This window comes from Caenorhabditis remanei, chromosome I (assembly GCF_010183535.1).
Source record: "Caenorhabditis remanei strain PX506 chromosome I, whole genome shotgun sequence".
Taxonomy (NCBI): domain Eukaryota; kingdom Metazoa; phylum Nematoda; class Chromadorea; order Rhabditida; family Rhabditidae; genus Caenorhabditis; species Caenorhabditis remanei.
In genome coordinates this window covers 17000112-17019110 of record NC_071328.1, presented here as the reverse complement: position 1 = coordinate 17019110, position 18999 = coordinate 17000112, and the positions used below count along the sequence as shown (strand labels likewise).

At 39.4% G+C, this 18999-nt stretch overlaps 4 protein-coding genes across 4 annotated transcripts; 1 reads left to right on the top strand and 3 right to left on the bottom strand.

Annotated features, from left to right (window-relative positions):
• Positions 1 to 6969: 6969 nt before the first annotated feature.
• On the bottom strand, positions 6970 to 8690 carry GCK72_003573 (uncharacterized protein; the record flags this gene model as incomplete). The annotated part of the gene is made up of 6 exons (XM_053724130.1): positions 6970 to 7404; positions 7454 to 7660; positions 7711 to 8188; positions 8234 to 8367; positions 8415 to 8582; positions 8634 to 8690. 6 exons carry the CDS (start codon positions 8688 to 8690, stop codon positions 6970 to 6972), a joined length of 1479 nt encoding a protein of 492 aa, XP_053592775.1.
• Positions 8691 to 9783: 1093 nt separating this feature from the next.
• Positions 9784 to 10747, bottom strand: GCK72_003572 (uncharacterized protein; the record flags this gene model as incomplete). The annotated part of the gene is made up of 5 exons (XM_053724129.1): positions 9784 to 10014; positions 10059 to 10206; positions 10252 to 10360; positions 10406 to 10601; positions 10655 to 10747. The coding sequence occupies 5 exons, from the start codon at positions 10745 to 10747 to the stop codon at positions 9784 to 9786; spliced, it is 777 nt and encodes a 258-aa protein (XP_053592774.1).
• A 222-nt stretch (positions 10748 to 10969) lies between these two features.
• Positions 10970 to 12941, top strand: GCK72_003571 (uncharacterized protein; the record flags this gene model as incomplete). Its single annotated transcript, XM_003107315.2, has 6 exons — positions 10970 to 11009; positions 11055 to 11560; positions 11919 to 12244; positions 12293 to 12406; positions 12456 to 12786; positions 12831 to 12941. The coding sequence occupies 6 exons, from the start codon at positions 10970 to 10972 to the stop codon at positions 12939 to 12941; spliced, it is 1428 nt and encodes a 475-aa protein (XP_003107363.2).
• Positions 12942 to 13254: 313 nt separating this feature from the next.
• Positions 13255 to 17946, bottom strand: GCK72_003570 (uncharacterized protein; the record flags this gene model as incomplete). The annotated part of the gene is made up of 13 exons (XM_053724128.1): positions 13255 to 13364; positions 13412 to 13526; positions 13579 to 13721; positions 13768 to 14078; positions 14580 to 14696; positions 14740 to 14920; positions 15183 to 15366; positions 15413 to 15724; positions 16003 to 16313; positions 16360 to 16830; positions 16877 to 17057; positions 17102 to 17529; positions 17862 to 17946. The coding sequence occupies 13 exons, from the start codon at positions 17944 to 17946 to the stop codon at positions 13255 to 13257; spliced, it is 2949 nt and encodes a 982-aa protein (XP_053592773.1).
• Positions 17947 to 18999: the final 1053 nt, after the last annotated feature.

The window sequence follows — 18999 nt, the reverse complement described above, 5'->3', positions numbered from 1 at the left end:
TCGTGTGCCCTCTTCTTTACAATAGAAGCAGAGCGAGAAGTATTCGCGCTCCTCAATTGACAAATCGCGAGTCACTTGATGGAAAAGTGCTTCTCCTTCGGAGTTTTTCTGTAATTTCAAGAAAATTTATCAGATTATTCGCGAAAAAATTTAGAAAATGTTCACTTACATTAACCTCGAACTCCTTGGTAACTCCATCTGGAAGGAGCACTTTCGCCAACTGCATTTTCGGGTCTCTTGGCTGACTTGTCGGCTGTTTCTGGTCTCCGGGATCTCTGTCGGTACCCATTAGCTCTGAAAATACAAAAATTCATCAAAGTTTCATTAAAATATAAAGAAAATAGTCAGGAGAGAAGCTGGAACGAAATTTAAAATTCAAATTTCGTGGCAAGCCGATGCAAATGCGCTCTATCTACACGTACGAGAGAGTGTGAGACGCAGAGAACCGGCACGCGCCACAGTCGAAAAAATGCAATTTCACACGATTTATGCCGTTTTTCTCATTTTTCTGGGCGAAAAAAACGGGAAAAAAGCTAAGAAAACGAATATAAATCACATAGTGTTGTTCAGTGTGTCCAGGCAATAAATTCTAGCTGGGAGAGAGAAGAAAAACGGGGCAATAAAAAAATTACACATTTTTATTTCTCCGGGTGTGGTGGCCGGGTGATGATTCAGATGGTCAGAAGTTTTATAAGTTGAGAGAGAGAGAGAGAAAAAGGAGAAGAAATTCAATTTTCAGTAGAAAATTTGTTTTTAATTCATTGAAAATCTCTTATGAACCTATTCTGGAGGTAGCAAAAAAAGTAACAAAAAAAAACGATTTTTACTACTAGAAAAAAGTTTTTTCTTTTTTGCTACCTCCAGAATACGTCCATAATCGACAAGGATTTTCTCAAAAAAGTAACAAACGAATGCCCTTCAGCGATAATCGGCTTAATCTCAAATCTGCGCTAACAAAAAAAGTAAAAAAAAGAGAAGAAGAGAAGCAGGAAAATCCCTTGGCCGTCAGGATATCATCAATTGATAGTGACAGAAAAGACAACTGTTAGTTGCTATTTGTGTGTGTTTGCTGCTATTTGTTGCTTTCTTCTCTCCTTCTCAGCTCTCCAGATGAGAAGAAGAAGCATCTTCTTCATCAGTGTCTCCGCAACAAAAAACGAAAACGTTTAGTTTATTACACACCGCCCATCTCTCTCTCGGTAAAATCAGTGAAGAAGAGGAGGAGGTGTTGCAAGGAAAGGAGGGAACAAACAGTTTTTATTGGTGTTGTTGAACCAGCTTTAGATGAAGAATTGGAGGCAATTAATTTGTGGAGTGTTACACTAGAATAAATAAAAGTTTTTAGAGGAGAAGGGTGTTGCCCCAGTCGCCCCCAGGAGATCTTGGAGGACACAGACTGTTCGAAAATGCCAGAATTTCCATACTTATCAAAGCCCGAAAACCCGGCTTCAAAAAATGAACCAGTTTTTTTAAAATTTTTCATCGAAAATTGGAAAATTTTTGATGACTATTCAGAATTTCCTCTAATTCTGAATCATAGTCGAAAATTTGACTTTTCGCGAAAAAATGTCAAAAACTGTAAAAAATCTAAAAGTATAAGAATTCCAATGAAAGCGTTCAGGAAAAAAAACAAAATATTTTGAAATGTTTCGTAGAGGACATACTGCTCACTCTTCTCACATTCCAATGATCTGACACATAGAAATTCGAAAATCCCTGACAAGTATGTTTTCCTCCCCAACAACATATGGTAGAGGGAGCGGGCACCCTCGTCCTTGATGGACGTATGGCCCTTCCCCTCTGGTCTCCAGTGAAGACAAAGAGCATAAAAAGGGATACTGGCGCCAACTAGAGACTCCAGACACCGAAAGAGTCTTCTTTCAATCCAATCGATCTCGATCAAGGGCAACACATAGAGAAACACAACAGAATGACTGGTTGTGTGTAGGGAGTGTGGTTTTCCAAAAAGGGGCGGAGTCTCCAGGGCAACTTTTTGCGGCTGCGGTCGGTGTCTCCTTTTTGTATTGAAGAGAGAGGAGGAAATTGGAAGAAGGACTGCTAGAGGACAATGGGATTAGTGAACGTTTTTGGGATTTTTTTGTGGCAAGTGGGGAAGAGTTTTGAAATTGTTCAGAGTTATTCTAATGAGTCATCACAACACGAGAATGAGGGCTCTAGAATTTTCAAGATTAAGAAAATGAATCTTGGGACTAATAGGTAGATTTTAATGGACAAAAGGATGAACAAGAGAATGAGACGGTCTCAAGGACCAGAACCTTGTTAGTTCAATGTCTTCAATTCTTTCATGTAACATACACTATTGGAGAGCTGGAAAAACGCTGATTCCAAATATATATTCAGTTTTTGCCGTCGAGGTCTGATAATCGAGAAAAACAAGTTTATAGTTTCTGTCCATTTTCATAACTTTGACCTTGTTTCTACCATGCCTCGAGGGCAAAAACTGAATATATATTTGGAATTGGAGTTTTCTCAGCTTTCCAATGATATAAGTCACATCCCATACCTCTAAACTGTCTCCATAACCTTCCCTAGTCAGAGTAATCGAAGGAACAAATGTTGATTCAGAACCTTTACAATCCTGGACATAAGTAGTTCTATGACTTCCACCATTTGACATCAAAAACTAGAATCTGGAATTTAGCAGAATAAAAATTTCACATAGCGCTCAGTTGTGTTATCTCAATCAAAAGATCCCTTAAATTAACAGTCTGAATCTAAAAGATGCCACGTCATCTCTTGGTTTCCCAACCCCCAACCTCCTGACAATACTAAACCAACTATTTGTTTTAGTCTCGAATTTCTCACAAAGTGTGAAAAAAAATGAGGGGAAACTAGTTCTCCAGGAAGATTTCCCATCTCAATTAGTTCATCCGTTTCGCTTCTGGAGAGTAGTGGCTATTTGCATAAACCAGTCAAGGCGGGCGGTGGTTAGTCGGGAGGGAGAGAGAGAAAACAAAACACTTACCGTTTCCTTCTTCTCCGATCATCATCATCACTAATAAATCAATTTCTCAGTTTCAGAGAAATCAGTTTTCGAGACTTTTTTCAGAGAGGAAAGGGAATGGAATGAAAGATGGTTGCAATGCTGGAAGCGAGAATGGTAGGGGGATTTTAATGTGATTGTTTTCGATCAGAACACAAGAATGGATGAATCATAGGGGACATTTTTCTGATTTTTTTCAATTAAATACAAAAATATCTTTCTGCAAAATGATAGGCTCCGCCCCATTTTATATGACTAGATGGTTGCAAAACGACTGGTTGTGAAACGGTGAGTTACGGAATGATTAGCTGCGAATTTTCGTCGCTAAGGTGATGGGGACTGAACTAAGTATGAGCGGAAGCAAGCTAGAGATGACGAAGACGTATTAGACCGATATACGATGACGTGTAAATAACTCGGCTAGTAGTCAACCTACAGAAATTTTGAAAACAGTTTCAGAATCCCCACTTTTTCAGCTTTTTGGTGATACCAGTTTTGTAAGAATCTATAATAAGTAGGAAGCTGAAGACGTGAGGATTCTGAATCTGTTTTCAGAATTCTTATAGCTCATAAACCGACCGAGATACGATGACGTGTAACTCGGCTGGTTTTCAACGAAACCGTATTAGGCTTTATGATCCAGTAAATCTGAATCTTACGTTCAATATGACCTAAAAATCCTTATTTTGGTAATAAAATATTTTTATTGGAAAGATCTCTTTTTAACACAAAAAATGCATATTCTGCAGCCTTTTGCCAACAAAAAAACTACACTTGTCGTTGAAAAATGATGCGCGGCGCGGCGCTTGCCACGAAAAATTGGTGGGAAAATAAGGCGAGAGAAAGTGTAGATGTATTTGTGTAGAGTAGGGCATAAAGAGGAGAGAGGGTGCAAACAGACGAAAAAAAAACAACACCGTCAGAATATGGCATGGCCGGAAGCATTGAGAAGGAGGAGTAGTGATGCGGAATGAATTGGGCAAAAAAAAGAGAAAAGAGAAGGACAAGATCATGACGCCTTTTTTGGAGGCTTTTAAGACATGCATTTTTGAAGATGTATTAGCACGGCACGCGTCTCACAACTGCGCTCTACTGAAACCGAAGAAAATAGTGTGCGAAATCGAGAGACTCGGAGAAAGGAGACATTTTCAAAAAGATTTCTGTAGAGCGCAGTTGTAAGAGCTGTTAGAAAATGAAGGAGAAAAGGATTAGGCTACTGTAGGACTCACCTGACTGCTTCAAAATTTATCAGCTTCAAAATTTAGCTTTATAAATATTACTTTGTAGATTTCAATACGTTATTCACATGTGTGTGCAACAATAGGGAGTGCACAAAGGAAGTGATGAAACGGGGCGGTTTGATGCGAAACTTTATGAATATTTGATGATGATGTGGTGACACGTATCTGTTTATTAGCATTCGAGAGAATAAACAACACGATATGCAAATTTTTGATGGGAACCCGGTTTGTGTTGGTTAGATATTAGGAGGAAGGTAAATTTGAAACCAGTCAGAAAAGACCAAGATTTGTAGAATTCGCTCTGAAGTGATCTGTGTTTCCGGACTTTAAATTCTCATTTGAATTGTAGGCTCCGTCCCCAAAAAAGAGCAGAAATGTGAACTTTTCTCTCGAGGTATTTTGCTGCCCCGTGAATAGGCCCATTAGTATAGACAGTTCTGGCACGGTTCTTCCCGTTTTGGGGGCGGAGCCTGAAATGAAAATTAGCAAAAAAAGTCAGAAAACAGTAATTACCGTAAGGCGTGTAATAAAAGGGCATGTCTTAACTTTTCTCAAACTCTTGACGACTGTCCATCTACAACATGATTTCTCATTTTTCAATCATTCTATTACAGGCGAATCAGAAATGAAGACCTCAGAAAAAGTAATAATGATTCTGAATCCATTCTCAGATCCCAGATTCTGGTAATCCCCAGAGCTTTTTGATTGAAATTGGTCACCAGTAAAGTTGATCTATTGGAAACTGTGAAGTTTCATCATGAAAATTTCCATTACTAACTAACTTATGAAACCGTTTCGAAAGATCTAGAAACCCCCGCCTCCAGCGAACAGAACACCAGTGTGTTGAAATTGAAACCAAACATGAAACTGTTCTCTTGAGTAAGTAAGTGCCTTCTCCTATCCTATTGACATATCAATGTCTTCTTGGCTAGAGATAGATCGGGGCGGTGAAGGAAAGGACAACATTGCAAACATAAATATTACAAGTATTGTGAATTGCGACGACGACGGGAGGGGGAGGACGGCGCGAAAATGGAGAATGAGAGAGTACACGATTAGAGGAGAGATCAGAGAAAGAAGGGGAACTAACCCTTCTTTTTTTTACTTTTTCTCTGTCATTTTCAATTTTTTTTCTGTTGAGAAAGGGGAGAAAGTTGACACAAAAAAGATTGGAAGGAAGGGGAATGAGATGGTTTGGAAAGGAACAGAAAGAAAAACAATTCCTTGTTTTTGAGTGTTCAATTGGAGAATTTTATAGTCGGCGTCGACTCGTAATGTGTTGAAAATAACACAAGTGGAGAACATAACTGAATTAGAGAATTGAAAAAAAGGAAAATATTGGATGGAAATCGTTATGGAAAGTCAGAAAGATTGGATGATAATCTCTAATAGAACGGCAAAAAATCGGAAAAAATTCGGAAAATCGAAGAACAGCGGATTTTTTCAAATAAAAAGCGTAGATTCTTAAAATTGGGGGGCCTAAAAATGATAAAATCCGAAAAAAAAGTACGAAATTCTTGAAAGTTCAACCCGAAAAACCGAGTACTCGGTACAAAAAACGCACCCCAGGTGCACCAGACTAATGAAAATGACATAATTTTCAAGTGAAAATGGCATTTTCAGAGTCAAAAATCCGGTTTTCGAGCAGAAATTGATTCAAAAATGCAGTTTTTCGATAAAAATATAGGTTTTCAAAGACTTTTTTTGGGATTTTTTCAATATTCTAAATAGGTGTTCCGGGCATCTTCAATTTGATATACTGAAAATGCAGAAATTTGAGCAAAAAACATAAATAACCGATTTAGAAATCATATTTTGATTTAAAAAAAGTTGAGCTTTCAGTAATTTTTCGGAAAACTGACTTTTGACATACACCCCAGCAGAAATCTTAGTTTTTGCGGGTTTTTATAGCGAAAAACCGGCAAAAAACGATATAAAATCAGTGAATTTTCGCTTTTTTGCATGACACTACACTTAAATACCTCCAAACTGAAAACAAAAAATATATAGTGCAATCCGAACTGGTCTCTCTCCACCGATTCATGTAAACATGTGTACACATCTGGGAGAGAGAGAGAACAGCTTGTGAGCACTCGTCATCACAAGAGAAAGTAGTAGTGTCCGATGGGCTCCGAGCAGGGAAGGAGGGCTCCCCTCTCTCTAATTGCCTGCGTCTCTTCACTTTCTTTCTACTATTTTCAAAATGTGCTCATGGAGAGAAATGGGGGAGTCCGGGAAGAAAAAGTAATGGGCGAAAAGAGGGAAAAGAGAAGAAGGCAAGAAAATCATTACAAATTCGGAAGAAAGCGATGAGTAGGTTGCTCTCACCAGGCAACACCTACTTTTTGTTGCGGAAAAAACAATTAGAAGAAACAGAAAAAAAACGCAACACTTCTTTTTGGTTGGGAGTATTGTTTGAGATGGCCTCCAAATAATTGTTTGATAACAAAACGTAAGGGGGAAGTGATAAGAGAAATTGAAAGGAACAGACAACTGTCAATATCTAATAACGGCTTGGTTTATGTGGTTTATTTCTAACCAATAACAGTTCAACAATGTAACAGGGGGCGGTATTGTGAGGTTTTTCGGGAAAAATTGATATTGAGGCTCTGCCTCCTTTTTTTAAACAAAAATGACCGCATGGTAACAACAAGGATTTGAAAGATATAACAACAAAGTTAACAAGGTGATAAAAAATGATTAGAGAAGGGTAACAAGTAAAAATTATGGAACAATGGCAGTAGTTGGAGCGATTGTAGAAACAATCACTGGAACAACGGTGGTTGCAGCAGTTCCATTCGCCATGATGGTTTCGATGACTGGAACGATGGCAAGAGGATCAGTGACGATGAGACTGATGCCCCAAGCGAAGACCAATCCAGAGACGACACCAGCGATCAAGAAGAAAGCAGCGATCATTCCAGCCATTCTTTGAATTCTCGGCTCATCGTGAGCTCTTGGAGCATACATCATGATGAGGGAGCTGAGATATCCACTGGAGAATGCCATCAGGGTGACATTGAGAATGAAGAACCAGGTGGATTCGAAGACTGGACCGTAAATACGTTCAGATTGTGGTGGGAAGTAGTTGGCTGATGGGAAGTAGAACAAGAACCAGACACGAACAGCGACAGCGATCCAGATGGTTTTTGGGCCGAACTGAAAAATTAACGATTTTTTGAATATATTCAACGGGTAATTTACTCACCAATCTGACGTAGTTTGCAGACAAACTTCCGAGGAACGCGAACAAGTTGAAGTTGAGGAATGTGCCCACGTCCATGAAATACATCTCCGAGATAATGAAATCGTAGGTTTCTCCAGTATTAACAGCAAGAACATACATGCAGATGCTTGGGAACAACGAAAGAGTGACGAAGAAGAGGAAGAAAATGTTGGCGAATTGCATTTTGCTCTGAAAATACATTCAGTGAATTATGAAGCTTTATTTAAAAAAACACTCACTCTAGAGAAGACAATTCTGATATCCTCCCAAGTAGTGATCTCTCCTTCGAAGTCCGAGTAAGCATTAGCCTCAACCACATCGAATCTCTTGAAATAAGCCGACTTCTTGATGACATTAAGAAGAATGAAGCATGTGATGATGGCAATAGACGCCAATCCGAAATAGAGAACCGCTCTACTCTCAATATTGTTAGCAACCACTTTAGTGAGCAAAGCCAAAAGAGAGACAACGGTTCCACAGAAATTCTGGCCAATGAGAATAGCGTTTGTGTATTTGAATGGGAATGAAGAGGCGAGACCGAACAGCGAGTTTTGGAAAAGTCCATTGGCTGCATTGAGGAAGACGATGCTCAGAAGGGTGACGTAGTAGAAGGTTGCAATGAAATCGCTGGTATCGATGTAGATGAACACCATGGTGATTGCAACCATTGCTTGAACGATGGCAAGGCAAATGCGCATGCGAGCAGTCAAATCACCTCTGGAAACATTACTTTGAAAAAAAAAACACAAGATTTGAACGTACTTGGCAGCCAAGAAGATGTTGGCGAAGCTGAACACAAGATTCGGGACCTGTGCGGCGACAGTCATGGAGTATTGGAAGTTCGACGAGTAAGGGGTTCCGGTTCCGTTGTCCATCAGTTTGAAAGTTGTGTAGTACTGAAAAATTATTATTTGTGTGAAAGATTGCATAGGAGTGGACTTACATCGTGCGAGATGTTGAGGAACATGTTCCATGGCAACAGAGCTCCGATTCCGAACATCAAGAACATCAGATAGACGTGGTTTCCCTTGTCCTCAACCTTTCTCAAAAGCCCATTCTCCTCGACAAGAAGTGTTTCCATTCTCTTAGTGGCGGTGCTCGTTTGAACAGCCTGAAAACACAATTTTTTAAAGTTTCAGCAAAAATCTGATCGAAAGCTTACCGCATCCTCATTGGAATGACTCGGCGTATAGCCGGAAGAGTTCCAGAACTTACGCATTGCTGAAAATTTGAAATTAGAAGAAGAACAATCGAAAAATCAGTGATTTTGAAAGAAAAACATCTGTTTTCAGCTTTAACAACTAAATTTTAATTATTTCTGTCAAAAAACTATGGAAAATTTGAAGAAAATCGAAAAAAATTGAGGAAAAGCTGAAAAATCCAAAATCAAATTTTGGGATTTGTGGAATGAGCAATTGGCGCCAAAGCGAGAAGTAAACAACCGAAACAGTGCATGAATTCGAGAGACACAGACACTCCGCAAACACGGCGGCGCACAATTGCGTAAGAAATTTTTGGCGCGAGGTTTGAATTCAATATTTTTGTTGAAACATCACTTTGATCAAGCTTTGAAAAGCGAAAATTCGGTCAAAAAAACATTAAAAAATAAGAATAATATTTATTTTCTGTCTTCACAGTACCCTGCACGAGGAATGCGTAAACCATTTTCAGTGAAGTTAGCCGTGGTGCGCGTTTGCATCATACGGAAATTTTACAACTGAGAGACTAAAAACGTCGCCGTTCGCAGCGTTTTACTCAAAATTAGGCGATTTTTGCAAGATTTGCACACCATCAGATTGTAGAGAAAGTCTTTCTCTACGAAAATATATAAAATTTATCGCCGACCATTGTGTATTCAGTGAGATCAGCTCGTTTTCCTGAAGGTACCTTTTTCGAACCGACAAAAACTAGTTTTTTGAAGTGAAATTTCAGATTTTCCGTTGAAAAACTATTTTTCAAGCATGATTATCAAGATATATAATGGAAAAAAATGAGATATTTTGTTAAAAACTCGAGAAATCGGTCAAAAAAGGTGAAAAAAAATTTTTGGCACAAATGAGTTTTTTTGTTCATATTGATGTATTCTAAGTTTCTGATATGTCCTTGAGTCGAAAAAAGTCACAAACTTTTCAAATTCTTAAAATAAGTGGGCGTTCTTGAAAACTAGGCGAGAGATAACGCGAAAGTGAGAGACGCAGACACGCACGCCAAATGCGCCTTCATTTCCACAGGAACAGGTTTTAGTGTTGCGCATTCCTCGTGCAGGGTACTGTGTGTCTTTAGTTAATGATACATGAGAGAAATACAAAAATTCAATTTTTGCTTCTAGCAATTCGCATATTATCCCTGAGCTCTTTGAGCTGTTCCAATGTGAAATCTTTGAACACCTCATCCAGCTCCTCCACACGTTGACGCTCTTTCTCCTCCATTAAATTCATCATCGCCTCTCGTTGCTTTCGTTGTCGATTCTTTTCAGTCATCAGGTATTTCTGCATTTCTTCGTTTCGTTTTTTGATGTCGTCGTAGGATTTTAACGCCACTTCCTGCAAAAAATGTGTTTTTAAAACGTTTTTTTCAAACTGCATACACAAAGTTTGCTTATCTTCCCAAACTTCTGATATTCATCCGGTAAATTCGAGTCGAAGTCATCGGCACCGCCCATATACTCATCTTCTCTCAATTCCAGCACACTTTTCACTGCTATTTGCTGAGATTTGAGCACTCCAACGCTGGCGCTGAAAATTTAGGCTAATTAATTAATTAATTAATTAATTGCTTACTCTAGTCGAGATAGTTCTTTCTTGAAATCTTCGACACTTTTATCCACGTGCTCACGCCGGTTGTGAAGTGCATCGATGTCGTTTGCCATCATTTCCGTCGCGTTTTTGACTGAAAATTCAATTTTTTCGAGAATTAAGAAGCAATTCCACTTACACCAACTAATCTTCTTATCATTTAGTCGAATCGCATCAGTGATAATCGCATGGGCGGTCAGAATCCGTCGATACTCTGTTCGAAACTTGGATCTCGGATCGACGATCGCATTCTGAACGGGATTCACACCCTGCTCGCGGAGCTCCTCACGCAACTTTTGAATTCGCTCCTCAATGTTGACACCGTCGATTTTCCACTGAAAAATTGGGTTTAAAAGGGAAAAATTAGAGAAAAAAACAAAAAACTGACTTCTTTCGGAAAATTAACGTCCGTCTCGAAATTTAGGGTTACATCACCAGGCGGGGTGTCGAAATTGAGTTTTCGCTTTGCCGGTGGAGCCATTTTTGCTATTTTTCACTGAAAAACTCACAAAATATTGAAGAAAAATGAATTTAAAATTGAAAAATTAAATCGTGAACACGCTGACGCAAAAATGCACAGAAAACATCTGACGCGAAAATTCAATTTTTGTGAACTCGAACTTTAATAGAATTTAAACGGTTTAAATGAAAAGGACAAAATAAAAATGCAGAAAATTTATTTCTGCAAAGTAAAAACAAGAAAATGCAAGGAGCACAAATTGCACAAAATGATGGTGCGAAAAGTTGGTTTATTTATTTATAAAACTTTAAAAACTGCCAAATTTAAGTTCCGCATAAAAAGATCGGAAAGCATGGAAAACATCACAAAAAGTCAAAGAGTCATACGAAAAAGAAAAGTAAGAAGTCTGGATTCTTGTGTTGTCGTGGCAAGAAGCGAAAGAGATCCGAGAAGAAGAAACATCACAAGAAATCAAAGAGTCATACGAAAAAGCAGCCACGAAGCAAAGTGGTGAAACCGTTGGCTCCGGTGCCAAATGAGCAGTTGGGAGAGATTGTTCTGGTGAAGAATATTGATAAGATCAAGCCGTTGAGCAAGGAACAAGCCCAGTCACCAGATAAAACTGCTCCGGTAGCAAAGTCAAAAGAGCCAGATAGTGAGGATAAGTTGAAGAGTAAATCGAAAAAAGATGAGAAATCGGAGAAGAAGGTGGAGAAGAGTAAGGAGGAGAAGAAGGAGGAAAAGAAGGAAGATGATGGGAATACCGAAGAGAAGAAGCAAAAATGGTTGGGGTTGGCGAAACGATTTGTGGTGGAAGACGCTAAGATTGCATTGGTAAGAAAGTCATTTTGAACTGTATGTAGATCAAGTGTAGAGCTTCACTTTTGTAGTTGACAACTTTTTTGGGTGGGCACTTCCCAGAGGGTTACAGTACATCAAAGCCAAATTTATAACAGCCCCGAGTGGACTTCTCTGGCCGTTGCTGTTTTGTACCCATGCGGACTTGTAAATTTACAGGGAGTGTCCGTACAAAAAAGTTGTCAACTACAAAACTGTAGCTCTACATATGTTTGTTCTGAATATTCCTCTAAAATTGAAACCGTGGAGCACCGTAACTAACTCTCAGAGATGATATGCTACAGTAGTATTCCACTAAAAGGGAAAATCTTATCGAAATCTAGCACCTTTTCAGAAAGACTTCCAGCAAGTGGCCAGCTACATCCCACCCCATGTCACAAAACATAACTTTGTCGACAACATGGAGAAGAACCGATTCTCCGACGTCATATGTCTCGACCATTCACGTGTCACTCTATCAGATTCCAGCTATATTCATGCGAATTGGGTGGATATTGTGCCCGGACATAAACGAGCTATTCTCACACAAATGCCGCTCACTGAGACCGCCGCCGACTTTTGGCAGATGATAATCGAGCATCGCGTCAAAAGTGTGCTCTTGTTGCTAACGGAAGCGGAGTATGAGAGTTTGGGCGGGGATTTTGTGTTTCCGATGAATCAGTAAGTGACCTCTATTCCTCTACTGATCAATGTACATAAGTGTTCCAGAGACTTCTTGCATTTCGAGGAACGTTCGATTCGTGTGGGAGAGTTCAAGCGAGTGGAGATTATGAGTGGATGGTCGTTGAGAGTGTTGAGTGTTTGCAATGGCGATTACAAGTCGTAAGTTTTGGAATACCATTTTATAGAAATTGAACTTCCGAAACCATAGATTCCTCCACGTCCATCACTACACCGGCTGGCCGCACAACTCGGTTCCGTTCTCAGGTTCTCCACAAGGCGTGAAGCAACTGTGGCAAATTCAATCGTGTTTCCGTAAATACTCGAGTAGTCCGCCCGTCTACATGAGTCTCTCTGGGTGTGGAAGAGCAGGAACGTATGCACTATTCGAAACCGCCCATGCCTCTCTGCATAGTGATAATCCCAAGTTAGACTTGGTCAAATGTTTGGAAATTGTCCGTGGTGGACGGCTTCATTCATGCCAGAATCTGACTCAATTCTCATTTGTTTATTCTCTACTAGCGGAGCATATTTTGAATAATGTAGGTTTCTCATAGGAGCGCTGTTGCCATTGACAAAATTTCAGGGGTTCTGTAAACTGGCTGTTCCAAAAAAGACAGGTGATGAGAAGGAGGATGTTGAGCCGACAGTGAACACAATACTGCGTCAGTTGACAATTACGAAAAGTTCGAGATGATTCTGTTTGTCCAAATGTCTCCAATAAAAATAGTTTTCTCTGTTTCAAAAAATCTAATTATACAAATACAAACAAACAGGAATTCACCGGACATAGATTGATATCAAATGAATCTACTATGTATAGATATGGTCACGCAGAAAATGTACAGAGCAAATAAAGGGGCGGAAAACTAACAAAATAGAAGAAAAAACCCGAATTTTGAAGACGAATATTCAGAAAATGGGCGAGAGGGTTGCAAGTGCGCTCTATTGGAATTTCGATAGAGCGCGCCTTACATGGTCATGAAATAAGGTAATAGAAAAAAAACAAATTAGATTTCCGGCCGATCAGTGACCACACTCTTCTCCGGTTGAACCTTTGCATTTTTCTGTTTTTGCCTGGAGTTGGCCTTTGGTTGTTTTGGACGCTGAGCTGCGGCTCCTGAAATTTTTAAATTAAAAAAAATAATTTAGTTTATCAGTGCATACCCTTTGGTCGACACGCCCATCGAATCGAGTCCAAAAGAATGAGAATAGCTGGAAGGAAGACTAAACCGTGAAGGTTACACAGAACAACGCACAACACCATAGTTTTTACGAATACCTGGAATTAAAATTAAAATTAACTAGAGCATCAGTAGAGCGGAGTTACTTACCTCAGCCATGTATAAATTGACGAAGAGCAAACTGCAAACACAAAGAATTGTGGACAACGCTGCTTGAAGAGCTGGGAAGGCGACGGAGGAAAGACAGTTGGCGAGACGAGAAGAGGGTGGAGACATTGGCCCTTCTTGGATTGCTAGAAATGTTTGGAATTTAAGAAGACCCGTACAATATCAACTTACAAGCTTGATAGTAATGATAGGAAACGTGAGCTGGAATATCCACCGAGAAACCAATAGAAATAATCATGGCTGCCATTGTAATCGGGTCGAGATCCACGTGCCACCACGACAAAATTCCCAGAATACCAGCGCAAATCGAGAGAACCGAAAGGGAAGCAATGGCCACAGTGAACAGGTTATTGAGGAAAACGAAACAGACAAGTGCCATACAGACTAATGTTCCGAGTACAGATTGCCACGTGTCGGTTGGCATGTTGTCGATGAGATCAAGATAGACACCGTCTTCGTGGTAGACAGAGGCGCCAAAGTCGCTAAAATAAAATTTAGTGGTTGGGAACTTGCTTCATTGGGAGAAGATACAGCATCGTGCAAAAATATACGAACTTTGGTCGTTTTCAGTTGAAATTATCCAATTTTGAGACGGTGTTACGTTATCACGGATTATCTTACAAAATAAATTTTTAATGAATTATACAGATCAAGAGTAGAGCTTCATTTTTGTAGTTGATTATTTTTTGTACGGACACTCCCTAACAAGTTACATATCGACAAAGTAATTTCTCCCTCAAATCGACCAATTTCAGTTCAAAATAGTGCGATTTTTGAGCTGTCGTCTTAAAATGACCATAACTCTCTATGGAGTGTTCGTACAAAAACGTTGTCAACTACAAAAATGAGGCTCTACCTTTGTTCTGTACGGTTTATAAATAATTTACTTTGTGGAACAATTACTGATACCGTAATACCATCTCAAACTTGAACAATTTAAACTGAAAATGACAAAATTTCGGCACTGTAGAAGAGTTGCTTACGGATATTTGTCGACAACTTTTCTCCAAGCCCTCAACATTTCTCCGCGTTGTGTCCAAATTGTTAGTTTTTCCCCGTGATATCCGGTAGTGAAGAAGAATCGGTCAAGCTCCTCGGCTCTGCAATACTTTCCTGATAACATGTCATAAATGACTGACTCACTCTGGATCTGTCGAATTAGTAGCATTTCTCAATTTCACAAATCCTTGCCAGAAATCATACTCTGGCCATTTCAAAAAGTATTTCAGTTCATCCTCTCGATACGTCATCTTATCATCTGAGTGGACTGTTACTGGCTTGTCTTCATCCATAAAATCTTCATCCTCGTCTTCGCTTCCGAATGCTAAAAAGTGAACATTTTTGAAAGTTTTGAATTCTGAACGTGTATTATGACACTTTTAAGAACCGGGCCGCCGGATGGCTATTTGTTAATGTGCCGCGGGGCCAAAAACGCGAAAATAGTCAAAAACCTTTCTAGTCGGGCTCGTGGGTCACGACATAGAACTCGGCGAGATCTACATGTTGGTATATCTTTTAGCTCATAAAATTTCGTTTTAAGCCAGCTACGCTCTGGCCCGGTTTGCAAGTATGAAATAACGACTCACATTGCTGGAAGACATCATAATCCCTGATAAAGTACTTTGTTCCAAGTTCACCCCATCCTTCTCCCCATGTCCCGTTTATCGATTCCATTTCTCTGACGAACTCGTTCAGTCGTTTCAGTCTCTCAGGATTCTCCAATTTACCAGGGGTATTCACGAAAACTGTAGCCATCGAATACACTGGTACCTACAATAAATTTAAAATAGCTGTCAGAATAGTTTCTCTTTCATACCTGATACTTAATTCTCAAATCATCCAACTCCAGTAACGGCGAGTCGAGAGCAAAAAGCTTCTGTGCTGTCAAATTGATATTCAATTGAGTGATTCCATAAATACTGAATGCCAGATATGCCAAATAGGCCAGACAAATGGATACGAAGACCAATGGTGTTGTCATGAGATGAGTGTATTTTTGGAGGGAGTCACTGATGATTGGTTGAGTTGCTTCGTGGAATTTTGACGGTTGTCTAGTAAGAGGACGGTGGTGTCGGGCAATGTTCACACGGTTTTCGGCAATGTTGATTTCCATTCGATTTTTGTCAATCTAAAAAATTTGATTATAATAGTTTGCACTTTTTCCAGAATTTCATAAATTTTGCACGCCTTGACAAGTACGAGTTTTTCGAATTTACTGATATTTTTTTTAGATGTTTTTTGCAACAAAGCTTTTATTTTTTACCAACAAAAAACGCAATTTAATACGAATTCAATCATTTTTAGGGGCTTTTACATCAAAATAAGGTCAAAATCGCCTTTCGCCATTTCAAAAACCGCATCCCACTCAACTCTGAATCTATGATAAATATTTTTCCAAAACCTCACCTCGTCAGAACCAAATTCATAACCACCAACAATTGACATCAATCCAGCGTAGAAAGTCATTTGATAGATGAACGCAAACCACATGGATAACATATTTCCAGTACACAAAAGTGTGATTTCAGGAGATGACGTGAACGATCCGACAAAGTCAGCAAACATATTAGTGAGACAAGAGATCAGAATAGCCGGACCAACTTCAGCCATCACTTCACTCATTCGATGGCCCACACTGTCTTTCTTCCTGGGAGTCTCTCTCATGTGCTTCGTGACACGTTGCCATTCGTGAATCATTAAGTAGGAGGAGTCGACACCTAGAAAACAACTATTCAAAAAATTCCCGAAATAATAAAATCTTACCGATAGAAAGCACCAAGAAGGGAATGACACAAAGAATTGATGCAAATCGAACACCGCATGTGAACATTAACGCCAATGCTGTTGCACAAGCGAGCAGGGGTGTCAGACATGCCATAATAGCCAATATGACTTTATAAACGTTTTCTTGATGCATATAAAGTGCTCGAATCATCACAAGAACACAACTGCACAAACACATGATTGCGAATCCGACAACGAGATACGGTATCATAATAATACCACCTCGAACCATCTCCTCTTCGACATACGATTGAGAGTACGCATAGATTTTCAGACGTTTTGAGTTGTAGCGTTTCTCGAATATATCCACCATGTCCATCTCCCATTTTTTGACTTGACCCTCTGTCCATCCTGGTTTGTGCTCGGCACGGAATTGCAAGGTGATCATTTTAACCGATTTAACGTTGGTGATTCGGGAGACAGGGTCAACGAGTCGAGTGGCGTTTAATTCTGGAATTTTCGATCCATAAGCAAAATAACATTTTTTTAAACATACCCAAAACCGGATCACCATCTGCTGAGTCGAGAAGCTTTGCTGCATCGTCTGGTTGGTCAAAGAGTTCGACACCAAAAAAATTTGGTTGGAGTGAAAATTGTCTTCCAAACATGTCAGATACAGGATATTGAATTTTGATCCGAGAGTTTTGGTCTCCATCGCTCAGGATTTGGTAGCCGTTCTAAAAAAATAATTGGGTTGTATGCCACCAGATAACAAACTTACATAAAACTGTCTGACAGGCTCATTGATCTGACAGAAGCTTTGACAAAACTGGTTGAAAGTCTCATTTTTTCCAGAAATTGAGTCATACATTGTGATATTATTCAATGCGAAATTCAACACTTGTATCGTCTCATCCAAATAATCCGGCCTCGACATACTCCCCTCATCCTTAGCCACAATGAACAGGTAAGCTGCTATAGGTAGTCCAGAACTTGAGAAGAACCGCTGGTACTCGAGATACTCATCTTTTGCACGTGCCCCGTATGGTGTATATCCGGTGATATCGTTGGCCTGTTTTGTTAGAAGAATTTTTACCATGGCTAGTGTTGAGATAATAATACAGATTATAATTGCGAGCCACGCGTGTTTGGCAATCAGAAAACCCCAGTTTCTGAATTTTCCAATAATCCAGCGAACGAAACGGGGACCTGGAAGAAGTTTGTTTGCAAAATGCCAAAATTTACTAGGGAAGGTCAAGGAGTTAGTTTGGACATATCGGATATGATAAATATCAGTGGAAAGCTGAGAAAACGCTGATTTCCGATATATATCCAGTGTTCGCTCTCAAGGCGTGGTATTCGAGAAAAAGGGGGTCAAAGTTTTGACCCCTAACGAGTCATTACCCGAAAATATTGCAATCTTCAGAGGGCAAAAACTGAATATATATTTGGAATCAGCGTTTTCTCATCTTTCCAATAATATAGGTCACGTCCCATAACTCCAAACTGGCTTCATGACATTCCCTAGTTAGAGTGCTTACCTTGATCAACCTCATTGTAGACGTCAAGTGATCGTTGTCCGATGAGCAACGATTGACGTCGTGGACGGGCAATGCTCCCGTCCATTGTGGTGACGGCGGCTGGTGGAGGCGCCAATGTGACTGTAAATTTGATGTAAATGTTTGAAAATTAATAAGAATGTTTAGATAATTATGACGAAGAGGGAAACATAAAAATGACTGAATAATACTTGAAACCACACTAAAATGGTCAAGAAGGTGAAACTTAGGACATGGACCAGTTCTAAATTTTTATTTCCAAAACACTTGAGACTCGAGATTCGATTCTTTGTTTCAAAGAAACAAGAAAAAAGAGGAAATGGACCGCCTAGGGTGGTCAACTGGGAGGAGACCAAAAACAATAAGGGGGCTCTTGTCATATTTATCTAGATTTCCCAGAAGGTTTTGTAGTGTCTAAGGACAAACAGACTACATCTAGATACTTAAGGATGGGAAAGTACAAAAAGAGTACAGAGAGATCAAGAAGTTGTCAAGATGATCTGAGTAGATATCGAATCGGAGACGTAATTGATGATCCAGAATGATATGTAAAACGATGGGCGGCATAATTAATAAAAGATATATTTCATCACGTAACAAGAAAGATAGAAGGTAAGCAATTTCCAATTTCAGTCCGGATGTCCAGAGGTGAAGTGGAATGTATATACTCGAAGTGTCACTTTCACCCCTCCTCAATCAGAAAATCACTACTAATTGGCAAACGAGAGGGAAATCAACTGTAATACACTTCTTGGGTTTTCCCCTTCTTGCGGGCATCATTTGAGGAATGTTGTATAATATATGAAGAGGGGGGGGGGGGATGCAAAAGTGTACGATTTCTGAAGGAAAGTGAATTGGATGAATAAAAAAATAGAGAGTGAAGGGAGAAATTGGGTTTCAATTAAGGAGATTGGAACAAGTTAAACAGAAAAGTTCAGAAGTTGTTCTTATGTTGAATGTTATATGTTAACTTCGAAAGTTTCCAAACAACGAAGTTAGCGAGTTTTTTTTTTTAAATAAGCTCCGGGAGTCGGAAAAATCGTCTTAAGATCAGCATTTTGGGTGAAAAACTGTCAAAAATTCTGTTTTTGCGGCTGAAAATGCAAAAAATTATTGTCTT